We start from the raw sequence: 22,110 nt of genomic DNA on the forward strand, positions 1-22,110 counted from the left end.
TTTAAGCTCTCCATGCACAACCGCATTGAAGCCTCATCAGAAACCCTACAAAGTGGGTAGTAATGGCGCTCCATTTTATAGAAGAAACTGAGGCTCAGAGAAGCTAAGAGTCTTGTCTAAGGTCACAAGGTGAGTGAGTGGCGGAGCCAGAATTTAAACCCAGCTTCAGCTGACTCCAGAGCGTGAGCTCCGAGCAGGTGCAGGTGCATGGAGAACTGTGCTGAGAATTCTAAGGCAGCAATGGAGGCTCAGTGGGAAAGATTTCGGGGATCGCTTCGCGATGTCTGTCACAACTATGAGAGGGAAGGAATGGCACACAGGTTCTGTGTATTCACTGTCTGTGGCATCAGGTTCTGGGGTCTCCTCTGAGACCTGTAAGCCTCCTGCTGGGTCACCGTGAGCAGAGGCAGCAGGCTCCCTGGACGGACTTCTCTGCAGTCTGGGTTCCTAAGCCCCGCAGCTGGGAACACGGCAGAGAGGAATCCCGAGCTTCTCCTTGGGGTTCCCTACTGGGCTGGCATCACCAAGAGCTTCCTGCTGGTCTGATGGCAATTTAGGAATTCATTAGTATCTTGACTCACACCCCCTGCAGGGCTCGGGCTAAATGGACCCTCCTCAGCAGTCCTGGGTTGAAACCTCAGTCCAGCCACTTACTGGGTTTGTGACTTTGATCAAGGCACTTAACTTCTCTGAGACTCAGCTTCCTCATGTGTAGACGAAATGAAGCCGACCTTGGGGATGAGATCTCACACGTGAAGGGCTTACTGAGCACAACGCTTGGCACACAGTCCCGGCAGGGACACGCACCACAGTGATTCATCTAGACATCTGACTAGTATGTACGGAGTATCCACTACGTGCCAGGCATTGTGCTCGGCGCCTACAGGGGTGAGTCCACCCAGGGTGAGTATGGTGCCCAGCTCCAGGATGGCCCCCCGGTGAGCCTCACCTTCTGGTATTTGCACCTTTAGGGGGTTCCCTCCCAAATGTGTCCCGTAAGGACGGACCTGTGTAGCCAACAGAAAAGTCTAGAAACAATGGTCATAGAAGACACCATGGCTTCCGCCTTCCTCCCTGGGACCACTTGCTTGGGGGCCCCCAGCAGCCGTGCTTTGAGGACACTCAGGCGGCTCTGTGGAGAGGTCCTGGTGGTGAGCAGCTGAGGCCTTCTGCTCCTTGTGCCAACGTGCCAGCCACGTGAGCGAGCCTCTTAGAAAGGGAGTCTCCAGTCCCTGTCCAGCCTTCAGATGCCTGTGACCCTGGCTGACACCTCGACTACAGCCTCGTGACAGAACCTGAGCAGAGCTGTCCTGCTAAGCCACTGCCAACTCCCTGAGCCACACAAAGCTCACGGTACTGCTTACTGCTGCTTTGGGGGGCATTCTGGGAGTATTCTTTTCCTGCAGCAGTAGATAACTAATACAGGAAGGCAGTTTCAGACCGTGATGTGTGCTGCGAGGGAGCCAAAGCAAGGCCAGACTCACTGTATGGATCTATGAGAGGTTCTGTGACACAGATCAGGGAAATCTTCACTTTGAAGGGAATGTTAGATATGAGACTTAAATAATGAGAAGATAAAAGTAACATAAAGATCTGAGGGGTGAGAGAACAGGTGGAGAGAGGAGCAAGTGAAAAGGCCCTGAGGTAGGGCCAGGCTTGACTTCATCACTGAACAGAGAAAGCCAGAGGCCTGAAGCAGAAGCAGAGATGGGAGCAGAGGTCAGAGAGGTGAGCAGGGACCATCATAAGGGTCTCACAGGGCAAAATGAGGAGTCTTCACCAAAAGTGTTCAGTGAGGGTGACAATATGATCCAATTTCTATTTTACTAAGATGACTCTGCCTGGCTGGAGAATGGGCTAGGGTGCAGGGAGGGCCTGGGAGGTTCTTCCAGATAGAGGCAGTCATGCTTCGGTTTTGTGGATGCTGTAGTGATGGTAGGGCTCAGCTGTACTTGGGAATATATATATATATATATATATATATATATATATATATATATAATGTTAATATATGTACATATATAATATATTAATATATAATATAATATATATTAATATATATTTATATATATTATATATATAATATAATTAATATATATATATTAAAAATAGGCTCCATGCCCAGTGCAGAGCCCAATTCGGGGCCTGAACTCATGACCCTGAGATCAAGACCTGAGCTGAGATCAAGAGATGGTTGCTCAACTGGCTGGGCCACCCAGGTGCCCCTCGGTGTGTTATTATTAACGTTATTACCATGTTCCCTCATTTATGAATGAAGAGCAGGAGTGGGAACATTTGCAACCCTGATTCTGTGCAAGAGTATTTTCCAGCTTGAATGGCTCCATGGGATATTGGGGATCTGGCTTCATGTCTTAATTAATTCACAGGCTCTAGAAGGGCTGCTTTCCCACCACAGGTACCTGGGTGTCCTCAGTCCCTCATTGGCCTCCGCCAGCCACTGTCTCCAATGACCCCGGAGGTACTGTGGCCCAGGCTGCCTCCAAGGGGATCTGTATGCATGGGGCTACAATTAGTGGAAGTGCTGCCTGGAGAAATGCAATTATAGTCTGATCTTGGGGGAGAAAAAAAAAATGGAGCAAGTCAATAGAACAGAACATTGGTCTTGAGATAATGGGCTCCTGATGGTAGATTAATGTCAAGGCCAAGCCAAGAAGTTTATTTTCAAAGCAGGAGATATTGATCAGGCGCCAGCATCCCATAACAATAACTCTTCCTTTATACAAAATGACTGATGTGGAAGCGATGCTTTTGTCTGGCGGATATTGCCCAGCTTGTGGCTGGGCTAGCCCAGCCTTTTGGGAGGCAGAGTGGTGCGGAGCAGGTGGGGGACACCTTATCCCACTCTATTTTTGACCGTCTCCTGGAGAGTTGACTAGGCCGGCATCCAGCTCCCCGAACTCCATATTGAACTCGCATTAGCCAGCCAGGATGTATCTCCAGCTCTGCCTGGCAGGAAACCTTCCTTTGTGTACAGAATGATCAATCTTCAAGTCCTTCTCTTTGCTGTGACCTCTGGTTTCTTTGGCCCTGACCACGGTGGCCACCAGCCTGAAGGTTCCTGAAGGACCAGGATGCCCTTCATCTGCTGAGCGGTGTGAGTTGTCCCAAACTCACCCTCAGAATCCTGAGACGTCCGGAGCCCAGAAGGAGTCCCGGTTTGGGAGGACGGGTTTATGCTTCAGCTTCCCTGCCTTGACCATGACCCACCGACAGCCAAATGAGAATGGGAACTGCCTTCAGACACAGATATCTGTTTGGCTGAAGCTGCTGTCAACCCCCGAGTCCTCTGGGAGCACCCGAACAGCCTGAAAGGGCCCAGTGTAGGGCACGCCCAACTCTTCACAAGGCCCTCTAGCATCTTCCACAGTGATCAGCACCTCTGTGGTGTTTGCTGGTTATCTGGCAGGATCCCAAGACTGGAGGGGACTCTCCCTCCAGGAACATGACAAAAGCTGAAGGCCCAGAATGGGGTCATGACTCGCCCTGGGTGGGATGTGGCCACAGATGGTCTTGATCCCAGGTCCTGTGGTTCTGCTCATGGACCTGGGCCCCCACTGGTGTACCGTTAGGGCCCTCTCCCGCCTTCCTTCACAGCTGAGACAGCTGCCACTCAGACCCAGGACAGCCATGGCCTGGGGCTCTGAGCACACACCCCTCCCCATTCCCAACGCTGCCTTGTGCAGCTGTGTGGTTGGTACCAGGCCTTCACCTGTAGCACTGTGGCTTCAGGGGAGCTGCAGTGTCCTGTGACCTGGGTGTGACAGCTCACTACTAACTCACCAGGGTGCTCACGTGTAATGGGACAGTCGTGAAAAGCACTTAGCTTGATGCCTGGCCGTGGCAGGCTTGACCATGTTCATTTCTGTTTGCAAAAGAACGAGAAGTACCACCACCTTGAAATGATACAGCATTTGCCCCTTTGCCCAACACCATCATGGTTTCTCACCCGTGGCCTGATTTCCAAAACGGAGAAAACTGAGGTTCAGAGACATGAAGTGGTTTTTCTAACTTAGTGGCAGAACCTGTAGCTGACGAGAATGACAGGGCTGTTGGGGGTGGGGGGCGAGGGTGGCTGGTACAGTCATGGGGCACCTCTGGGGGCCTGGCTGCCCCAGGGTGCTTGTCTCTCCCCAGAGTAACACACGGGCAGAAGAAGACTCCAGCTGGTGGCAAAGGGAGTGGGGCACAGCCTGCAGCAGCCAGACCACATGTGGCTGGGACCCCACATATTTGGGTGCAGACACGCATAGACCAACGAGATGACATATTTGCAGCCCCTTTCTTCTGTCGGCTTCCTTCCCTCCCTCCCTGTCCAGCCCCTTGCTGGCCTCCTCACCCACAGGGAATGCGGCTGCCTGTTCTGGGCGCCGGGCTCCTCGGCACAAGGAGTAAGCAAACACCGCCCCCACCCCCTGCCCCTACACCATCAGCCCGTTTTTTGGTGCCTTTCTCCCCTGCAGAACGAGTACAAACCAAATTGTAAAAGCTTGCTCCCCATTCATTTTCATTGCTGCTTTGATTTATTTTATTAGCAAACTTCTTTTGTGTGATGACAGGCTTCATTACAGTGTCTATAAAAGACAATTACTTGCTCTTATCTTCTAAACTGAGGAGTAAAGAAACAAGTGGTGATATGCATCAGAAAGACACACCAGGTCCCAGAGAGCACATGGCAGAAGGGCCAGTCCTGTCAGGGGACCTCCCTCTGTCGAAGACACAGCTGCCTGGATGCCACCAGGCCTGGGCGGCCGTCCTACCTGCTGATGGCCAGGAGAAGATAACAGCCAGCAACAGCTTCTACTCCTGGCATCTCGGCTGGGGACCTCTATGGGGTCCAAACCCTATTTAGTTGTACTTGGGGGAAATAAAAACAGTAATTACCCCCAGTTATTCTGCCATCTGTGTGCTCAGAAGGTGCCCAGGGTTGCTGTTAGGAGCTTGGTTCTAGAGTAAGGACTGAGGTCTAATCCAGGCTCTTAAGCAAGCTTTGGCAGTCTGAAAGCCTCAGTTTCCCTGTCTGTGAAATGGGATGAAGTTTTGTGTTTGCCCCCCGGGGTTGTGATGAGGCTGAAATGAGGTAATCCCGAAGCAGAGGGCTGTGAGCAATGTGTACGTGGGTGCACGGGAGCTGGTGGGCACTTCCCTGAGGAAATAAGAAATGGTGTTACATCCGTCTTTTCTGAGGCTCTTGTTATTTTGAATATATTAGGGGATGCTGTTTTAGGGACTCTTGCCAGCATGAAAGGACCTCACTCATGGTAGTTTTAGATGATTACTGGATGCACACAGCTGGTACAGAGTGGGAAAAAAAACGGTTTTATTTGATTTTTAAAACCCACTTGAATTTACTTTTAAGTTAATATTTTACATAATATAGTTTTAAGCATATGTGTATCTAAATGAATAAATTAAGTATTTGACTAATTGAACCATATCCCTAGGTGTTTATAGACAAGTTGGCAAAAAAAAAAAAAAAAAAAAGGGCGATAGTTGCCTTACATTAGGGTTTTGTTTCTTAAACTAATAAAGAAATTCAGTTAAGATGCAGGGTCCCTGAGGTTTGACTTGTACTTTGAACAGAGCATTTACATAACAAGCCATTGAGGAAGGTGCTATTATACCTTCTACGTGTGAGGAACCCAAGGCCTGGGGAGATGAAGCGCCTTCCCCAAGGTCCCTCTGCTCAAAAATGGCAGAGCCCAGAGTGGAATCCAGGGTTGGCTCCCCCAGAACCAGGCAGCTCGGAGACCTCCAGGGAGTCTGCACCTCTCCGATTTAATCTTTCTAAAGCCTGGTCCTGACCCTATTATGGTCTTCTGCCAAGCCCCCTATTAGCACCTGTCTTGTCTGCAGAACAAAGCGTACCCTCCCCCGCCCCGACTTGCAAACAAGGCTCTCTCCTACCTGTTCTTCTGTTCTCGGTCGCTTCCAGCCCTCTCCACGTGCCATGTACTTGGGCTGTGGAAGCCGCTGAGAACCATGCCGTTCGTTCACTTTTCTGCTCGGTGGGGCACCTTGCCTTTCTTTCCATCAGTAATACAGCCCATACTAACGAACTTCCTCCCTCCCTCCCTTCCTTTCCTTCTTTCATTCATTTATTTACACATGGCCTAGTCACTGGTCAGCCTTGCTCTAAAACCCTGTTGGAAAAACTGGACTAGAAACTCGCTGCCAAGCGTGGACCCAATGACCCAAGTCTATAGCTGGGGGAAGGTGCTGGGATGTGCTGGCCAACCCGCCAGGCAGCTTGCCTGTCTGCTCTGTCCTTCCACATCCAAGCCTGAGCGCTCTCTGTACAAGACCCCATGTATTCATCACAGCCACAGTTTTCACCCTTAGGAACATCAGAATCACCTGGAAAGCTGGCTAAAATACAGACTGCTGGTCCCCACCCTTAGGGTGTCTAATGCAGCAGGTCTGGGGTGGAGCCCGAGAATTTGCATTTCTAACAAGTTCTCAGATGCTGCAGATACTGCTGGTCTGGGGCCCACACTTTGAGCACCAGTACATACTGGAATAGTGACAGCCTTCCTCAAGATAATGGTACTAGTGAGTTCACACAGCCAGCCCTGTGAGCTTGGGGTTACTAGTACCCTCATAGATGTGAAGATACAGCTTCAGCAGAAAGGGCAACGGAGACGTCCAAGAGCTCACTGAGAGTTCGCTCCAGAGCTGGGCCTGGAGCCGAGGCTTTGGCCTTTGTCTTGTCAGCCTCCAAGCTCTTTCCACTCTGTCTTTCCTGCCTTCCTACACCTGTAGCCCCATCACATCAGCTGCAACAATGCCAACATTAGTAGCCACTGTTTATTGAGCATTTATTATGTGCCAAGCCCTGAGCTAAGTTTAACACCGTTTGACTAACATGATGTTAACACCTACGCTATGAAGTAAGGATTATTCTATCCCCATCTGATAGCTACGAAGCTACGTCCAGAGAGGTTAGGTCACTTCCCCAAGGCCACACAGTGACTAGCTGATCACGCCTGCACCAGAACCCAGAAGGCATGCCTCTGAGGGCCAGGTACTTAATCCCGCGGTGTGGTAACATGAGGGTTCTGATGGGAACAGCTATCACTTACTGAATGCCTCTTTTCCGCCTGGCTCTTAGGCCAGATAAATGTTCCATGCCATTTAGTTCTCATGGCAAAGCTCTGAAGAAGCTGCTCTCGCCATTTTTAGTGATGAAAGATGGAGGCGTGGAGAGACAGGTGTGTGCTGGTTGGTTAGCCGTGTATGACAGACGGCCTCGGGCCTCTGAGCCACCTTTCTGGAGGAATGGGGGGATTCGCAGGCCCCCACAGACAGAGATGTTCGTGGAATTTTAAAGGGCTTGCTCAGAGTCATGAGCAGAATGCTCTCCCTGCTTCCAGCAGGCGGCTCTTGGGCTGGGCACCTGTGGCTGGCAGGGGGAATGTGCAGCCAGCATGCTCCTGGCATCCTTGGATAACCCACTGAAGGAAAGAGCTAGCGCCAGGGGGGCCCTGCAGCGACACTGCAGCTGGTCGGAGTCAGAGGGGCTGGAAGGGGGAGGGGAGAGAGATAGGGAAAGGTGTTGGCATGCGGGTGCTTGGATTCCCGGATTGCCTTCTGCCTCTTGAACTGGTCTCTGGAACTCATTTCTCCCTGCTGGGCGGCACCTTAACTCCCCTGGGGGCTGGACCTGACTTCCGGGCCCTGCCTGTAACAGTGGCCTCTCTCTAGGTGGGCTGGCCTTTCCTCCACCTCTCCCACCATGGGGAGTGACATGAGCCTGGGGCTCTTTAGGATCAGGACACCTAGGATCTAGCCGAGGGACCCTGGCCCAGTCACTGGACCACTAAAGATGTCAGGTCACAACATCGACTGTAACCAGTTTCTGGGGGTGCTCCTACCTTCTTTCCACACTCTTCCATTTAATCCTCCTGATGCTGCTGTGAGTTTTATAGAAGGAAAACCTGAGCATTTCCTTTTTGAAAATCTGCCCCAAATCTGCAGCCTGGGACTGGGTTGGGCTTTGACAGCTATATCAAACAAAGCAAAGCCAGGCCCCCTGACACTCCTGCCTCTACTCAAACGTGATGGGTTTCCCTCTCCAACAAGGCTGTCCCCCGTCTCCTCGTGTGGCATTCCGTTACTCCCTTGCTAACGTGAGCCTGCCCCAGGGGAGCCTCAGGATGTCCCTGTCTCTCCCTCCCATAGGGTAGTGGCTGCTGCCTCTGCCTTCTTGAGCCCACCCTCCTGAGCTCAGGGCGCTCAGTCCTTCCCTGGGGTTTCCTCACTGTCACTGCCTTCCCTGGAGTCCTGCCTCGGTGGGAACCCTCATCCCTGAACTTGCAAATGGCCCAGACACAGCAGTGGGATATATATGGTGAGAGGGTGCTAGGAGGGCTGAAAAACTAACATTTTTTTTCCTTCTCAGTTAAAAAAAAAACTTAATTTTTTCCTGATTATAGAAGTGATAAGTACTTATGATGAACATATTCATTGTTACAGAAACACATCAGTAGAAGGGGATGGCCGCATCTGGAGCTCTCCTACCCCTGATGCCGCAAGGGACAGGAACCCTTCATGGTTCTGTGGGTCAGAGCCAGGCTCCGTCTGAGTCCAACAAGCAGGGCTGGCATCCCTGTTCCAGCTGTGTGATTCTGTGGAAGTGATTTAACCTGAGCCTCAGTATCCTTGTCTACAAAAAGAAGAAAATCAGAGCAGCACCTTGGGTGTATCATGGAGGTCGAACGACAGTGTGTGAACAGTGCCATGCATGGAGCCCCACACATTTCTGGTGTGCGTGCCCAGGAAACATTACTTGGCATGAGGAGAGTCTCTGGGTTTTTGTTTGCTGGTTTGCCTTCCTCATATTTTTAAACATGAAACATGAGATCATATTACATATAAACTATCTTTCACTTCTGTTTAAACTTAATTTTGCAGGCATCTAACTTTTTATAATATTCCATTGTTTAGGTGTGTTCTAACTTACTTATACCTGTAGGATGTACATTTGGGTCATTTTCCATTGTTCCCTATTGTAAGTAAGGTCTCAATAAATAGCTTCTACCTAAATCTTTGCTCATCCTTGTAGCTGTCTCTTTTGCACAAACTCCTGGGTGTGGAATTTGAGGTCAAAGAATGTGCTTGCTTTGGCATGGAACAGATTTTGCCAAATTGCTATTCCCACGAGCTATCCACTCAGCATGTTGCAAAGCCCTCCTCTCTCCTGCAGGCACATACATATTGTCCTGCTGATACTTCCTCTCTCCTGGATCTCAGAGTTGAAGACAGCCTAATCGTGGCCTCCCAGAGACACTGGGCAGTCCTCCTTCTGGCTCATCCTACTGCTACCATCTCTACCAAGCCATCCTTGTACCTGTGTACCCCCACGGCATCTTATTTGATTCTATCTCGTGGGATAAGAAGGAAAGTTACAACAGCACTGTCTGGGATGTGAGGGCCAGAGAGGTCAAGCGATTGGTCTAGGGCCCCCAGATGGATAGATGGAGAGCCAAGATGAGAAGCCAGTGCCCTGCCTTCTTGTTGAGTACCCTTCCCACCACATCACTGTTACCCAAAGATGGTGATATAAGTCTGGGCGAAGGAAGTTTTGTCAGATATGAACTGATGCCACTAAGTTATTTAAAATACCTACTATGGGCCAGACACTGGGTCTAGAGATAGCCTCCAGGGAGCTCACAGTCCACTGGGGAAGACAGTCCACCCCTTGGGTCATGTCAGAGTGAGGAATCCAGAGCCAAGCCAGGACTGATGTTGGGGTGGACCCTAGCCAGTACAGGGAGCTCAGGTAAGGCTGCATGTGGGCTGGCCAGACTAAGGAAAGGTGTTTCAAGAAGTGTGAACAGTATGTGCTTCCAAAGATGACTTGACATATGAGCATAGAGCTTGTGAGTAGTTCCATATGGCTGGGCACACACATCTGTATGGACATCTGTGGTTTGCTCTGCCCCACATCCATTCTCCTTCTAGATAGAGTCCCTGGACTCTCCTCTGGGGAATCGGCCCAACCCCACTTTCCTGTCTACAGGATGGGCAAGGAACCAGCAGGCCAGTGAGACTCAACTTGGGGACTTCTGCAGGAATGATGGGAAAGACAAACTCTCTTTCCAGTGGGATGCTGGGTATTTCCACAAGAGAAAGCCTGCCCTGAGCAGGAAGCCAGCCCGGATGAAAGCAGAGTCAAGGGACTGAGAGAGATGGAGACCAGAGGAGATGGATTAGTCCCCTGGATCCAGCCAAGCCTGAAAGGTCCGTCCTGGAATTTCCACTGTGTGAGCCAACTGATTCTGATTTTTTGTTTTGTTTTGTTTTTGTTTTTAAAGATTTTATTTACTTATTTGACAGACAGAGATCACAAGTAGGCAGAGAGGTAGGCAGAGAGAGAGAGGAAGGGAAGCAGGCTCCGTGCTGAGCAGGGAGCCCAATGCGGGGCTCAATCCCAGGACCCTGGGATCATGACCTGAGCTGAAGGCAGAGGCTTTAACCCACTGAGCCACCCAGGTGCCCCTGATTCTGATTTTTCACTGAAATCAGATTGACTAGGATTTGGGTCATCTGTAACCAAGAGTGCAGACTAAGGCAATGGGGCAAGAGGACAGGGGGAGGGTGGACGGACAAGCAGGGGTCAGCTCACAGAGGCAGGTACAGGCAGGCTGTGGAGTTCAACATTTAACCAGCCACTAGGAACAGGGAAGATTCTAACTGCAAACCTGGAAGACTTTGATAGTCTGACTGTGCCTTTTGGAAACAAAATCTCTCCTGGCTGAGAGAGAGAGAGAGAGAAAGAGAGAGTGAGAAAAAAAATCAATGACTCTTCCGGAAATTTCAAAGCCTTCAGAATACCTCTTCTAGGGTTTTCCCATCAGGATAGATGGCCTACTCTGGAATAGGAGCCAAAGTATTAATTCATCAGTCCTGATGGCGCATATCAATTTATCTTAATTTCTGAAAATACACTCGAGCCTTTCAGACCATTCTCTTTTCTCTGTCACCAAGAAGAAAACGGGTCTCAGCAGAGATGAAGCAGAGGGAATACCGCCCTTTCAAAACGTTCCGCTCTGGCTGAAATGGAACACCTGGCATCACAGGGAGGCGTCTCTGGCGCATGAATGGGCTCTCCTGTCCCCTCAGCACGGCAGGCAGGCCTTCCGCGGGGGCTTGGGAGACAATGTGCTGGAGATGAGCCAGCACGGGCTCTGGGAACCCACACTCTCCAAGCCAGGAGAGAGAAAACTGAGGGAGGCCAGTCTCCCTTCTAGACCTGGGAGCGTCCTCATTACACAGAACACTTTCCCCTAGAGAAGAAGGACATTAATTGGATCAAATGAAACAGGAGCCAGCCCTCCGTCCCCCTCCCGGGTGAGAGACTTCCAATATGGCTTCATTAGCAAGTCTTTTGTAAATAAACTGTGTGGAGAAAAATGCCATTTGTTCTGCTGTAATTGCCTGATGAGCATCATTAGATGGGTCTTTGAAACCCACAGAAAGAAGTCTTTTTGGGTTTAGGAATTCCTTTGTGCAAAGCCTTCTCTGTTGACTCTTCTCCAAGGAGGGCGTTTCTGAACCGGGACTTCTTGACCATGGGGGTTGGTTTCTGGCCAGTGACACAATGGCTCTGTTTGACACACCAACACAAAGTTATTCAGTGCCTCGTCTGTGTCAGGCAATCCTTTAGGGACCTGGGATACAGCAGTGAGTGAAATACACACACATTCCTATCCTACTGCCATTTCCATTCTGGTGAGCACTCAGAACACAGGTGTGCCCATTTCTGGGCACACACTTGGTAGGAAACTTCGTAAGTCAAGATTATTTGCCAGATTGAGGAATTGTGAGGTTACAACTCTTTGGATTCCCTGTGTGTGGTTTCGCTGTACCCATGAAGATGTGACATTTGGAAAACGAGACTGCATGGCCTAGGGATATGAAATGAATGACATCTGTGCCATCACTTGCTAGGCCTGCACCCATGGCAGACATCACTAATCAATCACTGCCTTTCCTGGTTAGCTTGGCTGCAGCGTTGGAATACACAGTGACACAGTGTTGGGTAGCCCCTATCCCTGAGCAGATCGGAGTTGGCTGTGAGAGGAAACCTCTTTGCTATTTCTTACTTAGACTGTCATTAATTCACTTCACTGAGAGGCTGTAGAATATCCCAGTAAATTAAGAATAACCCCAGGAGGGGGACAAAAACAAATGAAAGGAGGAAAGACTGTGGTTAACTTCACAGGCTCATTTTCCTCTCAAGTGTCCTTCTCTCCCTCTCCTGTCCCCACAGAGGCCTAGGAAACGTGGCAGGTCAGAGTGCGGGCTCTGCAGTCAGGCACACCTGGGGCCAGGTCCTGGTTCCATTACTCCACCTATGTGGGGCCTTGGTCTGAGCCCCACTTCCCTGCCTGTGAAATGGGCATAATGACGACATCACTCTGCTAGGGATGCTGGGAGGATGAAATAAGCCGACACGTATGAAGGCTTTGGCACAGTGTCCTGTCAGCTCTGAGCAGGGCTGAAATCCAGCTGTTGCACATCAGAGGGGACACAGACCTGTTTGCAGCTGGCGTCCCCTCTGACTGGTTGGTGCCTGGACCCTCATCGCCGTTAAGTATTTCGACTATCAGCCCTGGACACGAGTGTTAGTTTAGGGGCCGGGCCTCTTACGGGAGACAGCTCAGAACTCCGGAGGTAGAGCAGACACAGATCGCCCTTCAAACCCAAATAATGTGGCAGAATTCCAGGTTGTTTGCTTGCTAAGGAAGGGTTTACGTTCCCCGGTTCTGACCGGCTCAAGCAGCAGTTCGTGCAGTGACAGTAATGATGTCGAGAATGAAAACAGACTTTGGGATGTTGTTCAGGAGCACCCAACCAGCATGGTCACATTTAGTTCTCTGCTCGGCCCTGTGAGGATTCAAATATCATTAAGCTCATTTTGTGGAAGCAGAAACTGAAGCTCGGAGAGGTGAGCCTTCCTTATCCAAGATCACACAGCTGGTCGGAAGAGGCAGAGCTGGGATGTGACCCCATCACCAAAGTCTCAGTCACTGAGACAATGGTCTCTTGCATAAAAAGTTGGTGCCCAAGCTGGGGGTGGGGGGGGGCATTGGGGTTGTGTTTTCCCAGCAATGCTGCTACTGGCCATCCCCTGTGGGCGAGGAGATGCCCTTCCAGGGCTCCTGGGGATGTTAGCAGCAGGCCCTGGCCGGCCCCAAGGGCACAGAATAAGCTAACCCTTTCCTCAGAGGGGCCAAGCCTCTCTTCCTCACCTGACTCAATGTGGAATTCCACAAGTGAAGGAGAGAAAGTGGCCCTAGAAGTGTGGGTAGCTAACTAGTAACCACCATTTCCTTACTACCATTGTCCAAGCTTCTATAGCACATGGGCTGGTGTAGGGTAAATGTTCATTCGCTGGATTTTTTTTTTCTTAACATTTTTAGTTTGTTGTTGATTAATTATTTTAGACAGAATATGCACGTGCACCCACCCATGTAAGGGAGCAGGGGGAGGAGCAGAGGGGAGGGGGGAAAGGATCTTGAGCAGATTCCCCGCTGAGTGCAGAGCCAGATGTGGGGCTTGATTGCTGGGCCCAGGGATCATGACCTGAGCCCAAACCAAGGGTTGGATGCTTAAATGACCGAGCCACCCAGGCGCCCCTCACTGGTTCTTTAAAAAATTCTACCAATTCTTGTTGGTTGTGTCCCCAGGTTGTATGTTAAGCACTTCTAAGATATTACCTCATTCAATCTTCACAACAGGCTGTACGGTAGGTAGTATCATTACTCTCTTATTTCAGATGAGGAAAGAAAGCTAACTGAACTTGGCCCATCACCAAGCTCCTGAGAAGTGGAGTTGGGATTTGAAACCACACTGAGAAGTGGAGTTGGGATTTGAAACCACACTTTTCTAAGTCCACAACTTGGGCTCTTGACCACTACTGGTCTCTACGGCCCACTCCAGCAGAGGTGGGTACAAAAAGGAAAACCTGAGAGGGGCGGCCAGGAAGCACTCAGGCTACCTCAGGATCTGGGAGGCCGGGGGACATCCTCGGAGCACAGTACTCCCTAAAACCTGTGTATCCTGCTTGTCCTGGTTTCTGTGCCCTGCTGCTGGTTCGCTGCGTGTCTCACTGGGAGACAGGACACCATCCTCACCGGAAGAGAGACCTGTCTTATTCTAACACTGCCCTCCTAAGAAGTGGCCAACGTAAGAGCCGTGGTTAAGGCCGGTCTATGGCAGCCTGAGAAGGCACCCCATGTCCACTATCACACACAACAAGGAGTGGCCCATGGCCCCCGACTTCTTCACTTGATCAACAGGAGCTGCAGAACCCTGAGGGTCCAGGCTTTCCAGGCTCAGGACAGATGTCGAGGGGGTGCGGCAGGGAGAAGGGGGCATCCAAGAAGGCGGCTCACCTTGAATGAGATTTCATACTGCTCCCCTCCCCAGATCTCTAGGCCTGGGTCATACCCGCCCAGTTCCCAGAACCATTTTCGATCCACAGCGAACAGTCCACCGGCCATCACGGGAGACCTGTCAGGGAAGAAGAGTGTGGTGTGAAGACCAAATGCCCCAGCCGCGTGCTCTGAGTGCGAGCGGACACTGCTGCTCCCCTGGGATGGTGTTGCACGCTGCCCTGTGAGCGCAGCCCACATGCCTAGCAGGGAATCCAAGGCCCTTCCAAGGAAGGGCTCAGGCTGTCTTCTATCTTGGCCGTAACATCCCTTCTTAAATGCTACCTTTTAACTGAACCGATCCAAAGCTCCTTTCAACCATTACTTGTGAGAGGAAATCATAGGAACGTGGGCCTTGCAGCTTCGTTGGCCATGCCTCTCTGGTCCCCCCATGCATTCAGTTGTCTCAATCAGGTCCCTCCAAGCCTGGCTGGGTGTGGAATCTCTTAGAGAGAAGACAAAACACAACTTGCTGGGCCCTACCCCAGACCTATGAAGCAGGTCCTGGAGGATGAAGCCTAGGATTGTGTGTGTTTTCAGACAGGTTCCTTGGGTGATTCTCAGTCAGCCCAGCACTGGACATCTATTCTGCTGAGAGTCTGCAGAAGAAGACACAGTCTCTGTTCTCTCTGTTAAATTGGGATACAGCTAACTGCACACATTCACTGCCTCATTGCTCTAATCACTGAGTGCCAGCTGAGCTGTAGATGCTGGGGGAATGTGGAGGTAAATCAGAGTTGACCTGGGACTTCAGGGGATGCTAGTGTGGGTGGGCAGCCTTGTCAGGATAGTAGGATCCGTAAGACCAGTGTGGTGTCACAAGGGCCTCTGGCAGGTGCAGCGAACCCTATAGGAACACCAAAGGAGGGACTGTCTGCTTCCAGATCTTGGGAGGTGACAAAGGAGGCTGGGGCAAGAGTCAAGGAAGGGTGCTTGCAGGGAGGCATTCGAGGTGGGTTTGGACAAGTGGGAAGTGAAGGAGAAGAAGGAACCCTGGAGAGGAAAACCCCAGGAGCAGGAGCAAAGGGATGATAAATTGGGGCACCACGGGCAACAAGATGTCAGCATGGCATCATGCCAAGCCCATGGGGGATGCCACACTGCAGCCCGCCTGCATCCCTGCAGTGTCTCACAGACCTGGTCCTTGAGAGGGCTACCAGTATTTGCTGAGGGAAGATCTCTCAGAGTTGCCATGTCCTTGTCAGGCTCCACTGAAAAACTCCAAACCCTCAGACCAGATAACATTCCAGCAGCAACTTCCTACCACCTCCTGGCCTTGGGAACTGCGAGCTCATGGAAATTGGGCTGACTGAAAAAGAACGAGCTAACCCACATGCCTCCCAAGCTTCCCTTCGCAGGTGAGCCTTGACAGCAGAGGAGGGACTCCTTTCAAAGAAGAGCCCCTTGAATATTCACGGAGGGCTCAAATGTGGCAGGTGCTTGCCTGAACTAATTTTTTAATAAGATGGCTACTCCTCGCATTGACCTCCTGAGATGGGCCTTGTCCTCCTCACCCCGCTGATGCATATAGAAACCAGAGCACAGACAGGTAACTTGCTCAAGGCTTCACAGCCACCAACCTGATTTTGAATCTCTAATCTTTGCCAGAGCTCACACCCCTCAGGGCCACAAAACAATTCTTCCTGTCAGGCAGGAGCCATCAAGAGGCAGGTGATGCGTGAACAGGACAGGGATCGGGGTAGGTAAGTCAATCCTCCAGCTTCCTCTCTCTTTTACCTTTGGTGGGATCCGAGACGAAGCATTTAACCGCTTAACCCTGTGTCGCCTGGTACAGCAGCCACAGGCCACGTGTAGCTGCCAAACACCTGGAATGTGGCTACTATGAACTGAGATGTGTTGGAAGCATAAGATACGCCTGGATTTCTAAGACTTAGTGTGAAAAAAATAATAGGGAAGGCCTCATTAATAAGTTCAGGGGTGCCCGGCTGGCTCAGTCAGTGGGACTTGCAACTCTTGACCTTGGACTTGAGAGTCTGAGCTCCATGTCAGGTGTGAGATGACTTAAAAAGATAATCTTAAAAAAACAAAAAACAAAAAACCAATTTCGAAGTGTAGGTCACATGTTAAAATAAGACTATTCTAGGTATACTGGGTTACATAGAGTATATTACAAAAATGAATCTTAGCTGCTTCATTTTACCTTTTTTATGTGGTCACTAGGAAATTTAAAAGTACTCATGCGGCTCACATTATATACAGACCGTGCTGACTGCACACCTCTGGGCTGGTCTGCCCATCTACACAATGAATGTATAGCTGTGTTTCCGAGCTCGCATTGCCATTATATTTCTGAAAGTACCCAGTATTATGAAAAATAAGGTGTCTAGTATCAACTTTCCTTTGTCTCCTGCAGGTTGCGGGGTTTGGGGTTTTTTTGGCAGGAGCCGCAAATACCCCGCTTGGAGGGGCAGGGAATGTTTCGGAGCCTTGTGGTTCATGGGCAATCAAACCCAAGGCTCTGTCCAGGGAAATCAGCCTGGGTGGAAACCAGGGTCAGGGGCCAAGGAGCTGCTGTGGAACTGGGAGGATATTAGCCTTAAGGCATGTAGGTGCTGGAGGCTCACCTCCAGAGGGAGGCCTCCCCTCTGGCCCTGTCTGTTTTCTGCTGTGTTCAGCAATAATGACAACAATTCTTAGTGTCTAGTGTCTACCGCTCGCTTTCCCGACATCATCTCCGACTCTCACAAAGCTCTATTTCTAGGCCTCCTTTCAGATGGAGAAATCTGAAATTCAGAAATGCTACCTACTCTGCTCAAGGGCAGGCACTAAGTGGACGAGGCTCGGTTCCATCGGGGGCTGCCACCAAAGCCCGGTCCTTCAAACATCATCCTACTGCCCTGTGCCTGCAGACTGCCTGCTGGCTGGCCCTGTGGAGAAAACAACCCGGATTTTTCCAGTGGCCTCCCCCTGGGTTTTGTCCAAGTACAGTTACAGAAAAGACACTTCTGGATAGAATCAGGATACAACAGGTGGAGAGTCGCTCAGGAAGCATCTAGGCCAAGGGCTCTCAACTGTGGCTGCACACAAGCATCCCCTGGGGCTTTAAGGAGCATGGATACTGAATCCCAGCCCCAGAATCCAGTGTAACTGGGCTTGGGGGTGGCTGGTGGGTTTTGTTTGTTTGTTTGTTTTGACAAACTCCCCAGGTGACACCAGTGTGCAACCAGGGTTGAACGCCACTGCCCTAGGGCAGGCCTGATGCCTACTGGGAGACATGGGGGAGAGGCCCCGGAGGAAACCAGAGGTGGCCTCCGCCACTAAGCAGCTGTGGGGACTGGACTTACCCTTTCCTCATCCTGCACTGAGAAGATGAACATGCGAGACCCATCTTTATGCACATTTCAAATGTAGGGCCTATAAGTCAGCTTATGGTACCAGTTCAAGCCCAAAGGGGTTCTGGTTACCCCGAAAAGTCTGTTTTCTGGAGTAGTCCATGTCACCTTGGGCATGTCTCATGTCCTCTCTGAGCGGTAGGGTCTGCATCAGGCAACGGTGGAGAACGGTACCCACCCCTTCCAGGGCACCTTGGTGAGGACTGTGTGTGAAGTAATGACCCCCTTCTCAGATGGGGAGCATGAGGTGCAGGGAAGCTGGGGTTCACTGGGGTTAAACTGTGCTTAGGTAGGTGTGGTACACAGGATAATGGTCCCCAAAGAAGCCAATGCCTACCTCCTGGAACCTGGGAATAGGTCATCTTTTCAAAGGGACTTCGCAAATATAATTAGGTGAAGGATCTGAGATGGGGGGAGATTGTCCTGGTGGTCCCAGTGCAATCACAGGGGTCCTCGTACGTGAAAGAAGGAGGGCCAGAGTGAGAGAATGGGATGTGATGATGAAAGATGGATGGATGTGGGAGAAGGAGTGGGAGGGGAGAGGGATTGAGAGGGAGGGGTGGGGGGAAGAGGGAGAGAGAGAGACTTGGAGGTGTTATGCTGCTGACTTTGAAGATGGAGAAAGGAGCCAAGAGCCAAAGGATGTGAGCAGCCTCGAGAAACTACAAAGTGCAAGCAAATGGATTCCTCCTTAGAGCCGCCAAAGGGGACACAGCCCTGCCAACACGGTGACTTTAGCTCAGGAAGACCCCTTTTCAGACGTCTGAGCTCCAGAACTTTAAGAGAATAAATATGTGTTGTTTTAATGAGCCAGTAAATCTGTGATCATTTATAATTAGGAAACTAATACAGCCAGGAAGCTGGGTATGGGCTTTCCACAGGTCTTTCCACACCTCCAGCAGGGGAGCCAGATTGGCCCACAGGACAGCACAGGATGGGTGCCTGAGAGGCCCTGGCTCTAATTCTAGTCTGGCCGCTAACTTACTGTATAAGTCAGCTGCACCCTCCCTTCCTGGGGCCTCAGTCTCCCCATCTGCAAGGGGCTGGAGTCCATTACCTATAGGTCCCCCTGGCTTTCACATTCTAGGACATTACAGGTCCACTCCATACACTCCCAAACTTCTACCATGGGACAAGCTGCGATTTCCCGAACACTTCCCTAATCTTTCTGAGAGGGAGTAACTAAAGGATGGGACAACTGGCTCCAGAGGCAGGCAGACAGACCTGCGTGTGTATCTGGCCTTGACCCACTGTGTGAGCTGGGAAAGCTGCCTCACCCCCTGGAACCTTTGTGTCCCCGCTTGGACAAGATGGAGAATAATTCTGACTACCTATGGTTGTGGGGGGTTAAAGAGGACTTGCACGCAATGTGCTCAGCACTCAGCTGGCACTCAGCAAGGGTTCAGCCTGTGCTGCTGGTGCTGCTGACAGTGATTATGATTGCATACTAGGCTTAAGGGACAGAGCCACTGGGCTTCACCCCCATGGGCCGTCTGGCTAATCACAGATGTGGACAAGGAAGAGGTGGCCAGCTGGGAGGTCCCTGAGCTGAGGCTCTGTGACAGGCTGGGAGGAGCTGTGCTTCCGGTTGGGGATGTTGGCCCCGGTCCCCATGCTCTACACTCCTGGGGGAGGGGGTGATCCTGAGTTGGATGTGTTGGGAAGGGGTCACCGGGTCAGCCACTGGGACCAGCCTGGGTCACTTGTACTTACTCAAATGGGTCGCTGGGGTCAGCTTTCTGCAGTTCTGGAGGAATTGGGATCCGCTTATAGTACATCTCCCAGTCAAAAGCGCCCCGCATGGCATCCCCCGCCTGTGTTTCGTACCGGAAGTCATCGTGGTCAATCACATCAATCATCGGGCACACAATGGTCTTGCGGTTCCGAGCAATACGGTCTGAAGAAGCCAAGAGATCCCCGTTAGGGAGGCGAGACGGGGGAGCAGCTAAGAACACGACCCCGCTCTGCAGCTTACTCGCATTTTTAATGTGCCCTGAGTGAATTCTCTGAACACTGGAACTTGAGAATCCCAAAAAGAAGGGAGAGCGCAGGCTTTAAAAAAGATGGGCCAGGCCTCCCATCCCAGCCCTGCTGCCTGTGAGCTACATAAATAATGTCTCTGAGCCCCAGTGTTCTTTGTGAAACAGGGAGAAGAGGCTCCGAGTCCCAGGTGGCTGAGTACGAAACACCGTGACAGCTAGAGGCACTCAGGACGGTTGCCTGTAATTGGTCAGCACTATGGTGGAGAGAGGGTCATTTTCTTCTGGGAGACCTCCTGTCCTGGCCTGTCAGGCTCTACCTTGCAGGTTCTAACCTTGACTTGTGGCCCAAAGTAGCCAGGCATCCTGGCACGTGCCCCTGACAGTTTCTCAGAACTTCCTAGCTATGGTCGGTGGCTTAGTGGCCCTCCCTGTGAGAGTTCAGCTCAATTCTTCCAATGGTGGCAACTACTGAGGAGGGAAATGGGCTATGTCATGAGTCCCTCATGACCTGACATGTGCAAGCAGGGCCCGGCAGACCTCTCTCTGCAGGAATTCTATAGGCTAGGTGATTCAAGATGGCAGGTGGGCTCCCTAACTGGATGGCCTTTCATGGTCCCCTTTCAGTCAGGAAGAAGCTGATTCTATAAAATTCACTCCGCTCAACCTACCAACCAGAATTTTAAGCTTTGGTTGGCTTTGTTTTTCAATGTTCCTTCTGCGAAGAAGCTCTGACTGCACCTTGGGGGATGCCAGCGATTGGGGAAGATGATCTGCCATAAGGGGCAAATGGGCTGTGCTTGGGGGCCTGTCTGCTTGGGCCAGCAGTCAAGTTCAAGGCTTGGAGAGTGGAGCCTGGTAGGGCCAGTGGAGGCTGGCAGCTGCCTAGGGCTCAGGCTTCATCAAACAGAGTTTTCTTCCAGGAGAGAAAGCAGCATTTTTGCCTTTTTCTAAGCTGCAAGACACGATCCATAGGTGGGTCATGAAACTGATTGAGTGTGTGTGTAAAACGAACCAAAAAAGAATACTGTCAGGGTGCATTCCAAGTGAAAAATACTTCTTCAGGAAAAGTGTTTTAGTCCTGCTGCATGGGTGTGTGTTTGAGTACCAGATTGAGATGTCCAGTGTATTTCTAACTGTGGCACATATCAAAACAGATCGAGAAATGCTGCTTTTGGCAGTGTGTCCTCTGGCTGCCAGTGCCAATGCATCCACGGTGTGTTTACAAGCCCGCCAGGGCTGCCCCTGCCCCAGCTGCATTGAATCAGAATCTCTGGGGGTGGAACCTGCGTCTGCCTGGTGAATGGGCTCCCGAGGGATGCTTAGTGAAGTCGAAGAAACTTCTCCAAGGAAAGACCTAGAGAAGTGCTTCCCTTCCCAATTATTCAGGGCTGTGCAAGGGATTTCACTTCTACAGAGGCTCTGGGCCCAGGATGTAGGGCTCTGCTGGAGGTTGGCTGGTTGTGGGAGGTGGTAGGTCAAGGGTGGCATCGGACAGACAGCATTCCGGGGTGCTGCACTCACTGGGGGACAGAATGCCCAGGTCCAGACCCTGGTGTCATCACCTACGAGCAGCAGTACCTTGATAAAGGTTATCTGATGCCTCTGAACCTTGGTTTCCATGCCGACAAAATGGAGAAAGACAACACCAGTCTCCTGGGGTCCCTGTGAAGACCGAGTGGGACAGTGGGGCCAACATGCTCAAGCCAGCCTCTCACACATGCGCACATGCCATCAGCACGCCGCAGACATGGTCTGTGACCAGGCTTGCGGAAAGAAGCTCAGAAGCTGGGCATCTCCCTCGTTCTCTTGGCACTTTAGTTTTCTCATTTTTTGTATGTGGATAATAACGCCTGGCCTGTCTGCTTTACCCCATACCCATCAAATTCAAATATGCCTGTGTCGTAAAAAGCTAAGGGACTAGCAGAGCCATGTGGATGATGATGATGATGATGATCATGATGATGACGACGAGAGTAGTGGTGGTGAAAACGAGGATCAATAGTGGCTTTCCTTTGGGGGAACTGAATCCTTCTCAGGCTCAGGAATGCCTTATCGCCACAGAAGGCGGAGTGAGCTATGCAAGGAAGTGTTTGTTCCCGGTTTCGAGACAAAAGCCCTGATGCACACTGTGGGCTGCTCTTCTGAACAGGGACAGACTTTTACATCTATACCACCCGTTCACGTTTCTATCGGAAAAATAAAAAATAAAAAGAGGGAGCATGTTTCTTCCATGTATTCTGCAGATTATGACAATTACCCTCATGCATTTCCATAGAAACAGAGTTAAGGGCTATTTAGGCTCCCAGCTCAGCTTCG

The 22,110-nt window shown here is 51.0% G+C and overlaps 1 protein-coding gene across 1 annotated transcript in view; it reads right to left on the reverse strand.

Annotated features, from left to right (window-relative positions):
• GALNT10 (polypeptide N-acetylgalactosaminyltransferase 10) overlaps positions 1-22,110 on the reverse strand; it is a 214,189-nt gene that overhangs the window by 20,087 nt on the left and 171,992 nt on the right. Inside the window, exons 6-7 of the mRNA XM_080804209.1 lie at positions 19,526-19,709; positions 14,421-14,538 (exon numbers count right to left, since the gene is read on the reverse strand). Of these exons, the coding sequence (XP_080660335.1) occupies positions 14,421-14,538; positions 19,526-19,709 (302 nt within the window). The remainder of the gene's footprint in view (positions 1-14,420; positions 14,539-19,525; positions 19,710-22,110) is intronic.

The sequence above is a fragment of the Martes martes genome (genome assembly GCF_963455335.1).
Source record: "Martes martes genome assembly, chromosome: 5".
NCBI classification, from domain to species: domain Eukaryota; kingdom Metazoa; phylum Chordata; class Mammalia; order Carnivora; family Mustelidae; genus Martes; species Martes martes.